This window comes from Coturnix japonica, chromosome 26, assembly GCF_054131305.1.
Source record: "Coturnix japonica strain WE chromosome 26, WE-NBRP24, whole genome shotgun sequence".
Lineage (NCBI taxonomy): Eukaryota > Metazoa > Chordata > Aves > Galliformes > Phasianidae > Coturnix > Coturnix japonica.
Window position 1 is genome coordinate 2,977,297 of NC_140688.1, and position 21,448 is coordinate 2,998,744.

General features: G+C 39.6%; 1 protein-coding gene across 1 annotated transcript in view; it reads right to left on the minus strand.

The window, feature by feature from the left end:
- Nucleotides 1-21,448, minus strand: part of LOC146756626 (uncharacterized) — a 47,728-nt gene that overhangs the window by 15,966 nt on the left and 10,314 nt on the right. The window contains exons 9-19 of the mRNA XM_085524241.1: nucleotides 21,267-21,327; nucleotides 20,717-20,901; nucleotides 19,791-19,938; nucleotides 18,761-18,906; nucleotides 6,254-6,275; nucleotides 4,609-4,694; nucleotides 4,210-4,325; nucleotides 3,990-4,039; nucleotides 2,359-3,238; nucleotides 1,943-1,946; nucleotides 1,379-1,596 (exon numbers count right to left, since the gene is read on the minus strand). Coding sequence (XP_085380367.1) covers nucleotides 1,379-1,596; nucleotides 1,943-1,946; nucleotides 2,359-3,238; nucleotides 3,990-4,039; nucleotides 4,210-4,325; nucleotides 4,609-4,694; nucleotides 6,254-6,275; nucleotides 18,761-18,906; nucleotides 19,791-19,938; nucleotides 20,717-20,901; nucleotides 21,267-21,327 — 1,916 coding nt within the window. The remainder of the gene's footprint in view (nucleotides 1-1,378; nucleotides 1,597-1,942; nucleotides 1,947-2,358; nucleotides 3,239-3,989; nucleotides 4,040-4,209; nucleotides 4,326-4,608; nucleotides 4,695-6,253; nucleotides 6,276-18,760; nucleotides 18,907-19,790; nucleotides 19,939-20,716; nucleotides 20,902-21,266; nucleotides 21,328-21,448) is intronic.

Below are 21,448 nucleotides of genomic sequence, written 5' to 3' on the forward strand. Positions count from 1 at the left end.
GACTGACAAATAAGCCCTTAAGTGATGTACAAAATTCATCATGTATTTCCATGTCGACATAGGTAAACATGAACAGTAAACCACGAACTTTTACTAACAAAAATACACTGTTTTTAATAAGTTGATCATCACCTATATAGTACAGATTCATAATGACTGCAAGTAATACCGATAAAACATCACATCACTTATCTAAGACAAATCAAAAACTTTTAAGAAGCCTTCCCTAAGACTATAACAACTGCTTACCATGTGCGGATGAACCTTTTCATTTCTTTTAATAAATTAAAGGATAAGGATAGTGTTCAAAAAAAGATTTGAATATCAGCAACCACTAACAAGTAGTTCAAAACATTGGCTGTAACATCAGTATTGAAGCAGCTTATTCTAAAGGAGAAAGATTTACATGTAGTCTTTAGCTTCCCAAAAAGTACAGCTTTTATCATGTATAGCTAATACTGTTTTGAGATTTTACATAGAAGAAAAAATTAATTCCTTCTATTTACAGATGTTTGGGAATTCTGAAAAATGTTTAGAATCAAATCCAGGCCAAATCAGGAACGGCTTTGTCTTACTTACAATCCCCTTCCACGTACTGGGAGACTGCTGGCACATCCTGAAGTTTATTTCCCTCAGCTTATTCTCACAGAGTTTCATGCTCTGTGATCAGCCTGGAAAGCCTCTACTGAACTCACACATGTTGACTACGATCTCTTGAAGGCCATAAAAAGAAATGCACACAAGTACTTGGAGGCCAAAAGTTGGACCCAGTGCTCCAGACACAGACCAACTAGATGCTAAGTAGGGATGGACTCCTCCCTTCAGCTTCTTGACTCTGCAACCCAGGATGCTGCTGGCCTTCTCAGCTGCAAGATCATTCTGACTCATGTTGCACTTAATCTCTGCCAAAGCCCCCAGAGGCTTCTCAGCGAATCAGCTCACCAGCCAGAGCATTTCACTGTGTACACAAGGGCTTCCTCCATCCCACGTGCAAGGGCTTTGAATTCGTTCTTGATTAATTTATTAGGCATAGGAGGTAAGATTCTAAAGACACGATTAGAGTCAGTGTTAAGGAAGAAATTCTCTGGGAAGCCTGGTCTGGTGGTTGGTGACCCTGCACATAGCAGGGGGGTTGAAACTAGATGATCATTGTGGTCCTTTTGAACCTGGGCCATTCTATGATTCTGTGATTAAGACCTCTATCACCTCCAGCAAAATTAATCTGAACCTCCACTGTGCATTTAGTTCTTTGAAAAATATACTTTTAAAACAGTTTGGGGAGCAGGGGACTACTCAGCATAGCTTTCAATACCGAGGAAAGTGCTTCAATTACAAGATTTAAAACAATCTAATTCTACGGATTATTTTATTAGCTTACCCTTTTACTGGCATTTCAAGTAATTTTGGTCTCTCCTCAGATGAAGAATTCTTTGTGTGTTTTTCTTCTATCATTTTTTCATTCTTCCTTAGAGCAAGCTTTTCTTTTACTGGTTGATGGGTAATATTGCCCACTGGTGTATTTGATTTATCAAGACTTTCCTGTTTCTCCACTGCTTGCATTTTGAAATGTTTCTGCTTCCTTTTTTCCTTCTCAACCTATGAAGAGAAAATTAAGCTTCATATATTTTTCTGATTCTAAAGGAGATCCAAGACCAAATAATCTAAGCTTGACTTTTAAAATAATGTAAAATAAAAAAGATTTTCCCCCAAAATTACTCTACAAAATGTACCAAGTCTACAAATATACTCTGAATTCACTCTTGATTTGAAGTATAACAATCAAACAAAAACAAAAAAGCAAAGCAGCCCTAAGGAAACAAACAATAGAAGCATTACTGATGGATAAGAAATCAGATGGACTACACAACAGTAGTTGTAGAAACACAAAGTATGAGTGGATGTATGATGTCATACTTCCTTAATGATGAGGAAAAAAGCAAACTGAACTCAAAAGCAGAAACAGCTTCACAGCAATCAGGAATTTTAGTGAGAGGCAATGAAGGCACACCATGCACAAACCACAGCAAATGAAGAGATAAATCAAGACCCTGTTCAGAAGCTATTTTCCTTCCTTGATCGACAATCAAAACTGGTGTACTTGTATGAATTTCTTTTTATGGTAATGAGGTGATAACTACTTACACTGGAAATGACTGCCACCTATTGTCAAACTGAAACAATACACTTTGCTTTCTCAAAACCTTCTGATTACATTATGGGGAAAAGCACAGTTCTCCACTGCTTTCCTTATTTATGAGTAACGTTCTTCTCTTAAGACAAAAAAACCAATTTGCACAAAGCACCTTCTTTTAATGATCAATAGCTAACATGAACAGGACCACCGATACTGAGAAAGACTAAAGAATAAGGAAAAGCAGGTGAACTTCTACCTCTTTTTGTAGCTCTACCTTCTCTTTTTCCAAAGCCAGGAATACCATTTGCAGCATTCCTACCTTACTCTTAAATCTTTCCACATCTTGTTTTAGTTCTTCATCCAGATTCCTTTTCAGCATGCCACAAGGTTGCTGAGCATGCGGGAAAAGATTTTCGATTTCTGTTTCTCCTATTTCCTTGTTTTTGATAAGGCAGTCTCTGGGAACACTGTCACTAAGACAGATGTCCTTGCCAATTTTCTTCTCACTTATAAAGCCAAGTGTACTTTCACCATTTGTGGAAACAGGTCTTATATTAGGAAGATTATTAGAAATGTCATCCCAAATATTTGTTTTTAAACAATGTCTCAGGGAATACTCAGGACTTCCCTCTACATCTCTACTAATCCCATTCTCATTCTCTTCCATTTCCTCTGCTTTTGATAGATGTACTTTTGTATTATCTGTGTAATTATTGCAGCCTTCTTCATCTGGTATTCTCCAGGTATTTTCCATGCTCGCATTTAAGTTATTGTGATCAGGAAGGACACAGAGACTCAGAATAACTATTTCAGGTTTGGGTTCTTTTAGGTCTACATTAAGTTTCACATCTCCAAATTCACCTTTACTTTCTAACTTATCACTTGATTCTGTCACACAAGACGAAACACAAAGACTCTTCAATTCTTCAATGAGGTCATCTTCTGACACTTCTGCCACAAGGGATGGAGCTTTCTCAGATTCATTAATTTCACCAAACAGCTGCTTCAGCTCTGCTGTAATGTTTGTAAAATTTCTTTTCAACTCCCTTTTCTCTTTTTCAATCCACATTTTTTGTATCTTTCTTCCCACAGCTTTAGACTTAACTGCTTGTCAGCACTGTGGGATTCCTCATTTTCTGCTAGGGCTTCCTGATGAGAAATTTCTGCTTTGTCAGTCTGCTTTTCATGTGCTGTATTTTCTATCAAGTTTCTAAAACATATTTATCCTTAAGTAAGCAGGTAAAGACAGAAAAATTACCAAGAAAAATGAAATTACCGTTAAGCCATATAATTTACATTGCAAACTCATCCCATCATACAACAACAACAAAACAAAGATACCTTATTTATTTTTTCCTCAAAACAGAAGGATCTAGTTTAGAAACATAAACCAATCAAACAGATCAAAACCAATCAGTAACAACAGAAAACACAACTGCCCAAATTTTCCCATACTCAACTTTCTACTGACTGTCCCTTTAAACCCCCTGCTGGTTAGCGTTCATAACAAGCGTGAGTGATCATAACAAGCTTTTTTACTAACCACAACAAGGGACTGGCTACATTACAATCACTTATGCTCCTCAGAGTCAGAATTATTAAATTCTATTCCAAGCTCCCAAGACAAATATTTACAAGGAATACCTGTTCATTCCTGCCCTCAGCCCAAAATCAAGAACTGAGACATCTATCCAAACGGTACCATGCCTCAAGCTCACTGACCAGCTCCTCTCTCCAGCCTTCTCACTATCTCTGACTTCACAGTCCCTGCAAAGTTGCCCTTGGTTTGTGTTCCCTTCTGAACAAGGTCTGCAGCCTTGGCATCCCAAGGAACCACAACTATTGTCCTTCTTACTCTGGTTATAGAGGCCCTTTTCTCCTTCCACATCGTAACTCCACAAAAATCTTTCACAATGGAGAGCATCTCAGTCACCACCTGTCTCAGCCACTTCATTTCCAAGCTCCATTCACTTTGCACATCTGCTACCACCTTCCAATACTTAAGTTCCGCTCTCTACCTGCTGAAATGAATCACATCCCTCTTCCACAGTGCCTTGGATGTATGATGATATTACTTCCTCCACTTCCCTTGAGGTATTACAGAAGACTCCAGACACTCAATGAAGATCCCTACCCAGTCCTGTATGCTCAATACAAACAGGACGCCTAGCCTATATTCCTCCATAATGACCTTCAAAAAATATTTTCGAACACTTACTAACTTGATCAGATAAGGAGATATTTTGCAGAGGCAGAGAAAGCACTGACAGATCATATTTCAGGTTTTTACTTAATCTTTCTAATACACAGAGGAAAATCTGGCGTGTTTTGTCAAAGAAATAATCACATGATATAAAATTTTGCTCCCAAATGAGTATGTATTTTGCATAGGAAAAAACAAAAAACCCACCACATGACTGCACTGTTTCTCAGAATTGCACGCAAGGAAAAACACAATATTTGGTTTCACATACCTGCCTCCCAAAGTTTTCAGTGGCATCCTTGACCATCTCTTTTTTAGCTGATGACGACACATGAACGGTAGATTCTGAGCGCTCACCTACAGTGAAAAAATTACATCTTTATAACGAACATGACTTATTACAAATTAATTATACCTAGAGTACATCCTGAATCATTGCATTTGTGAGAAAATAGCACAAACTAACACAGCCTCTCAAGCGTATGATTATTTACGATTTGAACATAATATTACAAAACAGTTTGAAGATGCCTCTGTGCGAACTAATCCCTCTCAGGGCATTTTCCCTTTCATTCCTAAGGGAAATTTGATGAAAATCAGTCAGAAATACACCTTTAAGAATCTCAAATGGTTTACATGTAGAACTATATTTATACATACATGACACACTGTATGCTAGACAGCAATCGGCTAGATTCCTCTAGCTACTTTCATTTCTCCTTGTTTTGTGCCACAAAGGGTCTCGTTTAACCCTTTTAGAGTTAGAAATACTTGTACCATAGGAATTATAACACTCTGCAGAAGAAATACAGCTTGCTGAAACCCAAACATAGGAGTTTGAGACAAACTTTCACATATATTTCTTAATACCTGATCTTTGAGCAAATACATGGATTATAGAAAAAAAACAGACACGAGGAAGGATGAACAGAAAATACATGAAATGATGACATAAAATGAGCTATGAAAAGACTGTTTTTCCTATCTAACTTTGCCACGTCCCACACCATCACTGGACTACATTTCACATGACTACATAAAACAGACAAAACAAGAACTCACAGAATCACAGAAACACAAAGGATGGAAAAGACCTCCAAGATCATGGGTAAATTAGGTTGCTAAGTCACTATCCACCATATTTAAAGAGTTGTGGCAGTCAGGTAAAACCCTTAGTGACAGGAGAAAGGGAAACATCACACTTGTTTTTAAAGAGTTTAAGAAAGGAGGTACTTTCCAAGGCCCAGACAACCTTCTATTATGGAGTGACTAGAGTGGAGGATAAAGAAATAGCAACTGATGTTAGCTACCTAGAGAGCTCATCTCTCTAAATTGGAGAAATATCATGGATGGATTCTTTGGTAGACAGGGAAGTGCTGCCAAGTGGTGTATCTGATATGTTAGTGAAAAGAGATCGCATTCAGACAGATACTGACAGCCTACAGAAGCAGGTCTTATGATGTTCAGCAAGGCCAAGCGCAAGATCCTGCACCTGGGTTGGGAAGTCATCAGCTTCAGCACAGGCTGGACAATGAACAGACTGAGAGCAGTCCTGTGGAAAAGGACTTGGGGATAATGCTGGATGAAGAATTACATATAAGCTGAGAATGCATGCTTGCAGTCCAAAAAGCCAATTGCACCCTGGGCCACAAAAAAAGAAGCACTGCATGGCCAGCAGGCCAAGAGAGGTGGTGTCCCCTTCTACTCCACTCTTTCAAAACCCTACCAGGAGCACTGAGTTCATCTCCGGGGCCCCCAGCACAAAAAATCTCTGGCTAGAGCAGGTCCAGGGAAGGGTCTCAAAAAACAATTTGAGGACTGGAACACTTTTCCTATGAGGAAAGCTGACAGAGTTGGGGAATATAAGAGTTTGCAGAGACCATATGATGGCCTTTCAATAATTAATGGGGGCTTACACGAAAGACTTTTAACTATGGCCTGTAGTGACAGAGCAAAGGGTAACAGTTTTAAACTAAAAGATCGTTCAGATTAGATATAAGGAATAAATTCTTGATGAGGGTGATGAGGCACTGCAACAGGTTACCCACAGCTGGGAAGTTTCAATTAGGTGATTTTTAAAGGTCCTTTCCAGCCCAATTCTATAATTCAATGATTCTAACCACCTTTTGTGCATCTTACAGAAACAATATCACTGCAGTAGAGAATCTCCTTTTCTTTATGCAAACACACGTACATTTTTTTTCTAGAAAGAAGTTTAACCTCTATTGTCATCAAAAGAAACAGTACCTTTTTTCCCAAGACATGGATGTCAAACAGCTTGGAGCAATTTCCATTCCATACTTAGAAGTTGCAATAGTTTTCTGAACTCTTATCTAATCATCTACTTCATATGCTTGCTTATATAGGTTTTCACCTGATTTTTAATTTTCAGGGCTCGTTGTAGAAATTCTAAGACCTTAATAGGGAACTGTTTTGTATCTCGCTAACAAATACTTAAATTCACATATATCAGAATTAAGAAACTAAGAACCCACTGAGGTTAGATATACTCCCTCCCATGTATAACAAATGATCTAGCTGCTTCACTTTTATTTATCTTTCCCAACCAAAAGGAATACCTGCCAACATACTTCCACTCACTACCTCCCACCTACACTCTCTTTCCCATGTCCTTCCACTAGCTCTAAACTCAGTGGCCAGTTTAAACAAAACATGAGAGGATGGCTTTGGAAGAGCATATGTAATACATGTTTTCATACAACTGCCAGAGAGGCAAAGAAAAAGCCAGGTAAATAATCAATCATGCTAATGAAGCATAAGCCTGTGAATCACCCATTCTGTCCCACCTGCAGCTCCTGGACAGCTCCACCTGCAGACCCTAGCCAGGAATCAGACACAGGACATGACCCTATTGCTCCTCTGCAGATTGGTATATTTGGCAATGAGAAGGAAATGAGTAAATGTGGACTCCCTGACAAGGGGTGATGATAGCAGGTATGCCGGAGGAACCTTACACTGTAGAAGGATGTTTAGAAATGTTGAATGGAGCTGTAGTGGAGAAAACACCCAAAGATAGAGCCATATTTCATTAAATCTGCTGCTGAAATAACATCTTGCTAGCAAAACATTAATTTAATATGAAGAATTTACAACTACAATGTATCTGCCCACAAAGGGACATGACAAAAAAAAAACAACAACTATTTATAAATACCTTCAATATCATCTACACTCAATTTCTCCTGTGGATCTGCAAAACAAATGAATCAAATGCTTAATTAAATATGCTTATCAGAAAGATTTTGAAGCTAAAATCAGAATATAAAAGACATCATTACCTGATTTTTTCTTTTCAGTTTTTGAAGATGTTTCATTCATCTCTAAAACTGCAGAAACCTTTAACTATGAAAGACAAACCAATGAAAAATAAACACCCATACATTCAAAGTAACCACATATTCATTAATGAGCAGGACAAGTAGATTTCAATGAAAAGCATTTACCTGCAAATTACTGGGTTTCTCTGAAAAGCCTGGAGATGAAAAATGAAAGCGTTATTTTATTTAATTGAAGATATCTTTTATTCTTTACAACATTAGTAGGCTCTGTAATTGTTTCTTGCACAAATTACTTCATTGAGAGTGAAATAGCTAATATCCAATTATCTTATCACACAGAACTTGTAGTAGTATATAAGAAATACAGAGTAATTCCCATCATCCAACTTTTATTTAAAAAAAAAAAAGAATCAAATCACAGAATGACAACAATTCATGTGAAGCATTAAGTCATGTCTATTAAGAGAACAAGATTAAAATATTTTGTTCCTTTTGGAAGCTGAATTCTGCTTTCTGGAAAAATTAATTAGAGCAGATAGCTTTGGCTTCTTAATGACCAATCAAGAAAGAACCCAGCAGAACTATGACTACTTCTATTCTAGCAGTGCATAATGTTGAGGCTACTTTCTCATTAACAGCTTATGGAGAGCAAGGGTACAGACACAGCAACCTCATACAAACATCATTCAATGAGGTAAAAACAATCTGGTTCTCAACTGACCTCTCTGGATCAGTTTGCAAGGAAATAAATGATACAAACATTGCTTGGTTGTAATGCACAACATGTGCGTTATTCCTAATCTTTTTCAAGTTTAGTGTCAAATTTTATTTCCTAACTCACACAACCTACTGCCCTGTGCTGCAGTCATCTTATACTTTACGACTCCATTCATGAAACAAGCATACAAAATGCTTCTACGAATCGTTCCACAAAATAATTTTTAGATTTAAATAAATACTAAAAACAAATCATCAAGACTTGATTTTCAAACACTAGGTGGTCAAGTAACATGGAAATACATTAGAAAGACTACCACAGTCACCTCTTCCCCCCTCCCACACTGATTTCAAGCTTAGCAGAATCATATGAAGCAGACATTAAAGACAATTGGTAAGTTGATTTGTGGATTCCAGAAGCTTGCAAAGATTTGGTGTCTGCTTACAAAAATAAAATTGGACTTGCCTTTTAGGCTATGTCATTGAATCCATATTATAAGCCACATTGCCAAAGCACTCTCAAAAAGATAAAAGCTTTATTCCAATAGCAAAACTTTCCAGCACACTTATGATCAATCAGGATGGTCATAAAGCAAATGCCATGAGCTGCAGGTGGAAACCCGCAGAAACATAACAAGAATTTGCCCACATATTTTAGTTTTTAAAGAAAAACAGGAAACTAAAAAAAATTAAATAAACAAACAAAAAGATCAACCAAATTATATTTTTCTTCTGCTGATTATCCAGAAAGATCCAAATCCTCAGACAGATAAATCTTAAAACAGATACCACTCTCACCACTTTAAGCAACCACTTAAAGCAAAGAAAAACACCCGAACAAACACATATCCAAAAAGTATACATAATGAACGCAAGAACCGCCTGGACTAATCAAGCAGGCCAGCAAGTTCAGTGTTCACTGCTGTTAATTAACATCAGCCAAGCACTTCATTGCTACAGCACATACTCACTGAACAACAGGACTAACAAGGAAAACAAAAGAAAAAGTTCACTTGTCTATAAACACAGACAAATCCAATCTATGAGATAGTTACCCTTGTTGTGCTCCCCTGAAACACTCTGCAAGCGTACTCCATGTTCAACTGCAGGTGGGAGAAACACAGGAGGAGATGCTTTCCTCGAACCTTCAGAACACGGCTGTATAATACAGTACATACGCGTAAGAATTTGTACAAAACAATTTTTTTAAAATAAAATCTAACAAAGGCTTTTGCATTTTAAATAAAAGGGCAAAAAAATCCTCACAATTCATCTAAACTATTCCATAATGTTGATTAAGGCTGGCAAATCACAGAGCCACACAAGAAATTAACACAGGAAATCAAGATGTTGATTGTGAACAAGAAGCTGCAGCTCTGTGTTGATTGAACATTGGCATCAAATTTGCACCTGGCATTCAAATATCAGCCTACATTGCTGGGGCACATGTCCCACAATGTTGAGTGAGTGCATCACTACGTTGCAAAAGCAAGATTTGATTTGCTTAAAGGCCAAAAAGGCAAAGCTGATAGCGATTAAGCTATCTAGAAAGTCTTGTATTTTTAAGAAAGGAGTGGGGAATTAGTTTTTTTCCCAACAACAAAGGCTAGAGGGGAAGTAGCTACAGACCCTGCTCACTCTCATCTTGAGAATTATCAGACAGAAAGGATAAACACAGCCAGCACACTTGGTGTCTGCTGAACATGATTTTCAAAATCGGATTAAGTCTATCTAGAGAAGACAGAGGTTCTATACAGAAAAATCTAAATGTCTGGGTTGCTCAGTGTATTGGCATCCGTTAAACTGTGACTGGATCAGCAGAATAGATCTGAATAGTAGGAAAAAAAAAAATCCTCACAAAAATATGCCTGAGAAGTTCATAAGTTTAAAAGCAGCAATAAACTGCTGTATTAAAACTGTGCTAGAAAATCAACTCCAAAGCCTGCAGCCAGGAGGCCAACGTAAGTAGTCTGACATAACTTTGTCCCAGTACTATCTCAACAGAGAACCTACGCTACAGGTATTTCAATGACCCTCAGATACAGGACATCGAGCAGCAGCAACATGGGGTAAATAAGCCTCACCAGGGGCGGGGCTCAACGCAAAGGCAAGCTCTGACGTAGTTCTCATCTGGCTCTCCCACAGACCGGGGAGATGCACATATCACAGAAAGTACCTCAGAATCCCAGGGAGAATCAGACTCTTCCTTTTTCTCTGTTCCTACTGCTGGCAGAGCACCTACAAAAAAATGGACAAAGAGAGACACTGAGAATTTACTGCACTCCACTTTTATACCCCATCAGTCAAACAAAGGATCTGAAAGATGAGTAACAGTACTACAGCAAAGGACAAACCAAGAAATGAGTTACACTCAACGGTAGCTTTACACCCAGTCACATCACAGTATTCTGTTTTCTCCTCTTCATTTCTTTTCCAGCAAAAGATGCATAAGAATGGTGGCTGACATGACAATGTCCCTCGTGTTGGGACAACGTTAAGGAAGAAACTCCAGCATGCTTCAGTCTCAGCATATGGACACCCTGAGTCATCTTCCCTCTTGCCTACACCTCCATCATCTGGCACTTACTATCACATTCCACTCTACAGGACATACCACAAAAGCACGATACAAAACAACCTCACACTAAGAGGAAGCTGCCAACACACACGGCTCCTTGCTTAGTGCTATCAAGGGATACCTCACCTGACCATGATTCATAATCCTGCAACTTCTGACCAGGTACATACATAAGAAACTGACATTTAGGAATGAAACAGAAGCTCACAGCTCCAATACAGTCCAGAACACTGCAAGCATTTTAAATCTTATCACTTCAAAGTCTAGTATCTTCTGACCACCAAACTCCCATCTAGAGCAGACCACAGTCAGTTCTCTCTTCTAAGCTACTCCATTATGTAAAACAAACTCAGGATTGACTCACACAGAAACGCAAGGAAAATTTACAGGAATGAGCCAGACAGGAGCAATGGCGTCCACTCTGGAAAACCGTAACTGCTGATTCCAGCCTGAGTGCTGACTATTCATGCTTTTCCAAAATAAACTCTTTGCACATAAAATGCACTAAGAGAAAAGTGAATGCACCGTGAGTGCTGCTTCCACACCTTCTGAGCAGCAACTGACCAATAGCTACACGAGCTCTGAAAACATCTACAGCAACAAGATATCCTCTGGAGACGGACATACTATCTTCTGCTCTGAGACCCTGGGGTGAGTACCTAAGCACCCACCTCTCTCTGAGGTCATGCTCTCAAGCATACAAACGAGTAGCACAGGAGAGATCTCCTACATTTTACAACTGAACAAGGTGAGGCACTGGAAGAGTCTTCTCTGACTTTGAATCAGGTCAGCTCTTGGCTGAAGCCCTGAAAAACCACAGCTTTTCAATCTGATAGTACCCATTAGAAAGGGAATCAATAGTGTCACACACAAGGCACACTAGACTACCTACTTGTTTTGTGCAGATCAAGGAGAACACAGCAACAAAATTAATAAAGAAACTTGCATCATACATAATCATTAGGAACCCAGCACCACCATTTGTGACCTTTAGGAAAGAACGAAAAGCAACAAAAGCTGCAGACCTTCTCTACCACAGCAGGCTAGGGTTCACAGCTAAATCTTAAACCAGATACACCTCCCACCACTTTAAGCAACCACCTAAAGCAAAGAAAAACACCCGAACAAACACATATCCAAAAAGTATACATAATGAACGCAAGAACCGCCTGGACTAATCAAGCAGGCCAGCAAGTTCAGTGTTCACTGCTGTTAATTAACATCAGCCAAGCACTTCATTGCTACAGCACATACTCACTGAACAACAGGACTAACAAGGAAAACAAAAGAAAAAGTTCACTTGTCTATAAACACAGACAAATCCAATCTATGAGATAGTTACCCTTGTTGTGCTCCCCTGAAACACTCTGCAAGCGTACTCCATGTTCAACTGCAGGTGGGAGAAACACAGGAGGAGATGCTTTCCTCGAACCTTCAGAACACGGCTGTACAATACAGTACATACGCGTAAGAATTTGTACAAAACAATTTTTTTAAAATAAAATCTAACAAAGGCTTTTGCATTTTAAATAAAAGGGCAAAAAAATCCTCACAATTCATCTAAACTATTCCATAATGTTGATTAAGGCTGGCAAATCACAGAGCCACACAAGAAATTAACACAGGAAATCAAGATGTTGATTGTGAACAAGAAGCTGCAGCTCTGTGTTGATTGAACATTGGCATCAAATTTGCACCTGGCATTCAAATATCAGCCTACATTGCTGGGGCACATGTCCCACAATGTTGAGTGAGTGCATCACTACGTTGCAAAAGCAAGATTTGATTTGCTTAAAGGCCAAAAAGGCAAAGCTGATAGCGATTAAGCTATCTAGAAAGTCTTGTATTTTTAAGAAAGGAGTGGGGAATTAGTTTTTTTCCCAACAACAAAGGCTAGAGGGGAAGTAGCTACAGACCCTGCTCACTCTCATCTTGAGAATTATCAGACAGAAAGGATAAACACAGCCAGCACACTTGGTGTCTGCTGAACATGATTTTCAAAATCGGATTAAGTCTATCTAGAGAAGACAGAGGTTCTATACAGAAAAATCTAAATGTCTGGGTTGCTCAGTGTATTGGCATCCGTTAAACTGTGACTGGATCAGCAGAATAGATCTGAATAGTAGGAAAAAAAAAAATCCTCACAAAAATATGCCTGAGAAGTTCATAAGTTTAAAAGCAGCAATAAACTGCTGTATTAAAACTGTGCTAGAAAATCAACTCCAAAGCCTGCAGCCAGGAGGCCAACGTAAGTAGTCTGACATAACTTTGTCCCAGTACTATCTCAACAGAGAACCTACGCTACAGGTATTTCAATGACCCTCAGATACAGGACATCGAGCAGCAGCAACATGGGGTAAATAAGCCTCACCAGGGGCGGGGCTCAACGCAAAGGCAAGCTCTGACGTAGTTCTCATCTGGCTCTCCCACAGACCGGGGAGATGCACATATCACAGAAAGTACCTCAGAATCCCAGGGAGAATCAGACTCTTCCTTTTTCTCTGTTCCTACTGCTGGCAGAGCACCTACAAAAAAATGGACAAAGAGAGACACTGAGAATTTACTGCACTCCACTTTTATACCCCATCAGTCAAACAAAGGATCTGAAAGATGAGTAACAGTACTACAGCAAAGGACAAACCAAGAAATGAGTTACACTCAACGGCAGCTTTACACCCAGTCACATCACAGTATTCTGTTTTCTCCTCTTCATTTCTTTTCCAGCAAAAGATGCATAAGAATGGTGGCTGACATGACAATGTCCCTCGTGTTGGGACAACGTTAAGGAAGAAACTCCAGCATGCTTCAGTCTCAGCATATGGACACCCTGAGTCATCTTCCCTCTTGCCTACACCTCCATCATCTGGCACTTACTATCACATTCCACTCTACAGGACATACCACAAAAGCACGATACAAAACAACCTCACACTAAGAGGAAGCTGCCAACACACACGGCTCCTTGCTTAGTGCTATCAAGGGATACCTCACCTGACCATGATTCATAATCCTGCAACTTCTGACCAGGTACATACATAAGAAACTGACATTTAGGAATGAAACAGAAGCTCACAGCTCCAATACAGTCCAGAACACTGCAAGCATTTTAAATCTTATCACTTCAAAGTCTAGTATCTTCTGACCACCAAACTCCCATCTAGAGCAGACCACAGTCAGTTCTCTCTTCTAAGCTACTCCATTATGTAAAACAAACTCAGGATTGACTCACACAGAAACGCAAGGAAAATTTACAGGAATGAGCCAGACAGGAGCAATGGCGTCCACTCTGGAAAACCGTAACTGCTGATTCCAGCCTGAGTGCTGACTATTCATGCTTTTCCAAAATAAACTCTTTGCACATAAAATGCACTAAGAGAAAAGTGAATGCACCGTGAGTGCTGCTTCCACACCTTCTGAGCAGCAACTGACCAATAGCTACACGAGCTCTGAAAACATCTACAGCAACAAGATATCCTCTGGAGACGGACATACTATCTTCTGCTCTGAGACCCTGGGGTGAGTACCTAAGCACCCACCTCTCTCTGAGGTCATGCTCTCAAGCATACAAACGAGTAGCACAGGAGAGATCTCCTACATTTTACAACTGAACAAGGTGAGGCACTGGAAGAGTCTTCTCTGACTTTGAATCAGGTCAGCTCTTGGCTGAAGCCCTGAAAAACCACAGCTTTTCAATCTGATAGTACCCATTAGAAAGGGAATCAATAGTGTCACACACAAGGCACACTAGACTACCTACTTGTTTTGTGCAGATCAAGGAGAACACAGCAACAAAATTAATAAAGAAACTTGCATCATACATAATCATTAGGAACCCAGCACCACCATTTGTGACCTTTAGGAAAGAACGAAAAGCAACAAAAGCTGCAGACCTTCTCTACCACAGCAGGCTAGGGTTCACAGCTAAATCTTAAACCAGATACACCTCCCACCACTTTAAGCAACCACCTAAAGCAAAGAAAAACACCCGAACAAACACATATCCAAAAAGTATACATAATGAACGCAAGAACCGCCTGGACTAATCAAGCAGGCCAGCAAGTTCAGTGTTCACTGCTGTTAATTAACATCAGCCAAGCACTTCATTGCTACAGCACATACTCACTGAACAACAGGACTAACAAGGAAAACAAAAGAAAAAGTTCACTTGTCTATAAACACAGACAAATCCAATCTATGAGATAGTTACCCTTGTTGTGCTCCCCTGAAACACTCTGCAAGCGTACTCCATGTTCAACTGCAGGTGGGAGAAACACAGGAGGAGATGCTTTCCTCGAACCTTCAGAACACGGCTGTACAATACAGTACATACGCGTAAGAATTTGTACAAAACAATTTTTTTAAAATAAAATCTAACAAAGGCTTTTGCATTTTAAATAAAAGGGCAAAAAAATCCTCACAATTCATCTAAACTATTCCATAATGTTGATTAAGGCTGGCAAATCACAGAGCCACACAAGAAATTAACACAGGAAATCAAGATGTTGATTGTGAACAAGAAGCTGCAGCTCTGTGTTGATTGAACATTGGCATCAAATTTGCACCTGGCATTCAAATATCAGCCTACATTGCTGGGGCACATGTCCCACAATGTTGAGTGAGTGCATCACTACGTTGCAAAAGCAAGATTTGATTTGCTTAAAGGCCAAAAAGGCAAAGCTGATAGCGATTAAGCTATCTAGAAAGTCTTGTATTTTTAAGAAAGGAGTGGGGAATTAGTTTTTTTCCCAACAACAAAGGCTAGAGGGGAAGTAGCTACAGACCCTGCTCACTCTCATCTTGAGAATTATCAGACAGAAAGGATAAACACAGCCAGCACACTTGGTGTCTGCTGAACATGATTTTCAAAATCGGATTAAGTCTATCTAGAGAAGACAGAGGTTCTATACAGAAAAATCTAAATGTCTGGGTTGCTCAGTGTATTGGCATCCGTTAAACTGTGACTGGATCAGCAGAATAGATCTGAATAGTAGGAAAAAAAAAAATCCTCACAAAAATATGCCTGAGAAGTTCATAAGTTTAAAAGCAGCAATAAACTGCTGTATTAAAACTGTGCTAGAAAATCAACTCCAAAGCCTGCAGCCAGGAGGCCAACGTAAGTAGTCTGACATAACTTTGTCCCAGTACTATCTCAACAGAGAACCTACGCTACAGGTATTTCAATGACCCTCAGATACAGGACATCGAGCAGCAGCAACATGGGGTAAATAAGCCTCACCAGGGGCGGGGCTCAACGCAAAGGCAAGCTCTGACGTAGTTCTCATCTGGCTCTCCCACAGACCGGGGAGATGCACATATCACAGAAAGTACCTCAGAATCCCAGGGAGAATCAGACTCTTCCTTTTTCTCTGTTCCTACTGCTGGCAGAGCACCTACAAAAAAATGGACAAAGAGAGACACTGAGAATTTACTGCACTCCACTTTTATACCCCATCAGTCAAACAAAGGATCTGAAAGATGAGTAACAGTACTACAGCAAAGGACAAACCAAGAAATGAGTTACACTCAACGGCAGCTTTACACCCAGTCACATCACAGTATTCTGTTTTCTCCTCTTCATTTCTTTTCCAGCAAAAGATGCATAAGAATGGTGGCTGACATGACAATGTCCCTCGTGTTGGGACAACGTTAAGGAAGAAACTCCAGCATGCTTCAGTCTCAGCATATGGACACCCTGAGTCATCTTCCCTCTTGCCTACACCTCCATCATCTGGCACTTACTATCACATTCCACTCTACAGGACATACCACAAAAGCACGATACAAAACAACCTCACACTAAGAGGAAGCTGCCAACACACACGGCTCCTTGCTTAGTGCTATCAAGGGATACCTCACCTGACCATGATTCATAATCCTGCAACTTCTGACCAGGTACATACATAAGGACTGACATTTAGGAATGAAACAGAAGCTCACAGCTCCAATACAGTCCAGAACACTGCAAGCATTTTAAATCTTATCACTTCAAAGTCTAGTATCTTCTGACCACCAAACTCCCATCTAGAGCAGACCACAGTCAGTTCTCTCTTCTAAGCTACTCCATTATGTAAAACAAACTCAGGATTGACTCACACAGAAACGCAAGGAAAATTTACAGGAATGAGCCAGACAGGAGCAATGGCGTCCACTCTGGAAAACCATAACTGCTGATTCCAGCCTGAGTGCTGACTATTCATGCTTTTCCAAAATAAACTCTTTGCACATAAAATGCACTAAGAGAAAAGTGAATGCACCGTGAGTGCTGCTTCCACACCTTCTGAGCAGCAACTGACCAATAGCTACACGAGCTCTGAAAACATCTACAGCAACAAGATATCCTCTGGAGACGGACATACTATCTTCTGCTCTGAGACCCTGGGGTGAGTACCTAAGCACCCACCTCTCTCTGAGGTCATGCTCTCAAGCATACAAACGAGTAGCACAGGAGAGATCTCCTACATTTTACAACTGAACAAGGTGAGGCACTGGAAGAGTCTTCTCTGACTTTGAATCAGGTCAGCTCTTGGCTGAAGCCCTGAAAAACCACAGCTTTTCAATCTGATAGTACCCATTAGAAAGGGAATCAATAGTGTCACACACAAGGCACACTAGACTACCTACTTGTTTTGTGCAGATCAAGGAGAACACAGCAACAAAATTAATAAAGAAACTTGCATCATACATAATCATTAGGAACCCAGCACCACCATTTGTGACCTTTAGGAAAGAACGAAAAGCAACAAAAGCTGCAGACCTTCTCTACCACAGCAGGCTAGGGTTCACAGCTAAATCTTAAACCAGATACACCTCCCACCACTTTAAGCAACCACCTAAAGCAAAGAAAAACACCCGAACAAACACATATCCAAAAAGTATACATAATGAACGCAAGAACCGCCTGGACTAATCAAGCAGGCCAGCAAGTTCAGTGTTCACTGCTGTTAATTAACATCAGCCAAGCACTTCATTGCTACAGCACATACTCACTGAACAACAGGACTAACAAGGAAAACAAAAGAAAAAGTTCACTTGTCTATAAACACAGACAAATCCAATCTATGAGATAGTTACCCTTGTTGTGCTCCCCTGAAACACTCTGCAAGCGTACTCCATGTTCAACTGCAGGTGGGAGAAACACAGGAGGAGATGCTTTCCTCGAACCTTCAGAACACGGCTGTATAATACAGTACATACGCGTAAGAATTTGTACAAAACAATTTTTTTAAAATAAAATCTAACAAAGGCTTTTGCATTTTAAATAAAAGGGCAAAAAAATCCTCACAATTCATCTAAACTATTCCATAATGTTGATTAAGGCTGGCAAATCACAGAGCCACACAAGAAATTAACACAGGAAATCAAGATGTTGATTGTGAACAAGAAGCTGCAGCTCTGTGTTGATTGAACATTGGCATCAAATTTGCACCTGGCATTCAAATATCAGCCTACATTGCTGGGGCACATGTCCCACAATGTTGAGTGAGTGCATCACTACGTTGCAAAAGCAAGATTTGATTTGCTTAAAGGCCAAAATGGCAAAGCTGATAGCGATTAAGCTATCTAGAAAGTCTCGTATTTTTAAGAAAGGAGTGGGGAATTAGTTTTTTTCCCAACAACAAAGACTAGAGGGGAAGTAGTTATTCTGTTTCACTACTGTGCTAGAAAATCAACTCAAAAGCCTGCAACCAAAGGGCCGATACAAGAAGCTTTACCTAACTTTGTCCCAGTACTATCTCCACACAGAACCTACACTACAAGTATTTCGTTGACCCTCAGATACAGGACATAGAGCAGCAGCAATATGGGGTAAATAAGCCTCACCAGGGGCAGGGCTCAACGCAAAGGCAAGCTCTCACGTAGTTCTCATCTGGCTCTCCCACAGACCGGGGAGATGCACATTTCACAGAAAGTACCTCAGAATCCCAAGGAGAATCAGACTCTTCCTTTTTCTCTGCTCCTACTGTGGGTCGGGCTTCTACAAAAAAAAAGGAGAAATACAGACACTGAGAAATATACTGCACTACACTTTTATACCCCATCAGTCAAATAAAGGATCTGAAAGACGAGCAGTAATTCTACAGCAAAGAACAAACCAAACAGTGAGTCCCACTCAAGGGTAACTTTACATCCAGTCACATCACAGTATTCTCTTCACTCCTCTTCATCTGTTTTCCAGCAGAAGATGCCCAAGCAGGACAGCTGACATGGCTACGTTCACCATGTTTGGACAATGTTCTGTGCAGCATCTGACCAATAGCTACACATGCTCCGAAGAAGTCTACTGCAACAAGCAGTGCTCTGGAGTCAGACAATGGAAATAGTATCTTCTGTTTTCACACCCTGGGGTCTATGCCAAATTACCCAACTCTCTCTGAGCTGGTCATGCTCTCAAGCCCACAAAGGTTTAGCAAAGGAGAGATCTCCTACATTCTACAACTGAACAAGTTGAGGTACTGGAAGAGTCTTCTCTGAGTTTGACTCAGGTCTGCTTTTGGCTGAAGCCCTGAAAAACCACAGCTTTTCAATCAGATAGTAGCATCGGAAAGGGAAACAATATTGTCACACAGAAGATAGATTAGATTAGCTTCTTGTTTTGTTCAGACGGCATCAAGGAGAACACAGCAACAAAATTAATAAAGAAACTTGCATCATACGTAATCATTAGGAATCCAGCACCACCATTTGTGACCGTTAGGTAAGAACGAAAAAAAACAAAAGCTGCAGACCTTCTCTACCACAGCAGGCTAGGGTTCACAGGTAACAGGAAAGTTTATCATCTTTGAGGATAATCATCATTTTACTTTATTTACTGAACATTAATACTTATAGAGGAGCAATCAGGATCATATTTAAACTCACTTCTCGCATAAGCTGTGTCTTCTGAAACTTTATGGACTTGATGTTTATTACTAGAAACAGAATGTTTCACATCCCCCAAAACTGTCGTTTGCAGCTTCCTTCTAGTATCTTCCTTCTCCTGTTCTTCTTTCCATTTAGGTGACTCCTTCTAAAACAGATTGACCAAAACAGCTGAAAAGCACAGAAATCAATATCTACTTCACCACCCATTAACAACTTGGAAAACGGTTTTCTTGGGTAAGACTTAAATGAAGCAAAGTGCAACATGGTTTCTAAAGGCCTACAATTTTTAGTGGGAATCTGCACAATTAAACTGCAGTGCCTCATGTTGTAAACTTCATCTCTGGCTATGCAAAACCTCTGAGAAGCACTTCCTTGTGTCAATCTAAATGCAGTTTCATTGATATTATTCAGAAAGTCTTCTTTCTGCCTACATATCTCACAATTTCACTAGTTTCCTGCCCTCAATTTCATTCAAAACTTCCTTTTGTTTCTTCATTTCCAGTCATTACCTCATGAATTCTACTAAATGGCTACAACTTCTAATGGATATTATCCATTCCCTCAGTTTTACATAACAGAAAGTGCACAGATTCCAGAAAGAATGAAGTTTCCTGTCTTTCTCCTTCCAAAACTCTCCAATCTCATAATAAAAATATTGAAAATAATGTCTGAGTTTGGCTATGAACAAGATGTTTTCAGTATCAAAATACAATGATTGAATACAGATACGTGATTGAGTATTAACAGGAAAATAGTTTACTGTCGCTTACCTGTATTACCCTTAACAAACTCTTCCAATTGAATCATCCCTGTACACTTACTTTTGTGCTTGAGGGAAATGCTGCCCATAGATTTTCCTCATATCTATTTAGGCCCAGGTTTTCACTTTCTTGTTTTAGTGTTTCATGGAATTTATTATGTACCTCTTTGCACTGCCCTTCTTCCTCTTCCACCAATTCATCTTCCTCAAGGTTGCCTGAATCTGAGACATCTTGTTTCAACAACTCTCCACATTCTCCTCTGCTCAGATTTGCACCTGTTGGTTTTTTTTGTTTGAGGCTTTTCTTCTGTGACTTAGGAATTTCAATTCTAGAACTATCACCACCACCTTAAAGCATGAGAAAGGGAAAGAGGAATATGAATCAAATGGGTTATATAAATAGCAGCAGGCATTTTACCCATTAAAAACACAGGAAAGTAGTCATCTGGGACTGTATGGAAAAGAAGCCAGGTAAGGGCAGGATGGGAGAAGGACACATCAGACACAAAGGCTTAGGAGGGGACTCAGTATGGTCATTTCCATTATCTTACTTATTTTATTCTGACATGACCATCTGTTCTGTTCTTATAACACTACTTTCCTCAATTACTACAGCCAAGTGAAAACAACAACAACAAAAACCGAAATGAAATTACTTAGTAAGTTTACTTTTGTATGTCATTGTATTATGAAGTACTTTCCAAATAACTTACCATTATTTCTGAACTTTTGGGGAACATTCATTAACGATGTCAAGTTTGGCTTCTGTGGCTTCTGCAAATAAAAACACATTTTAAAAGAATTATTTGATCTGTTTTTGTTTGCTTTTTTGTTTTAAAGCAAATCCTTTACTTACATCAAATCTTGAACAGTAAATACAACCAGGCTGTCCCCT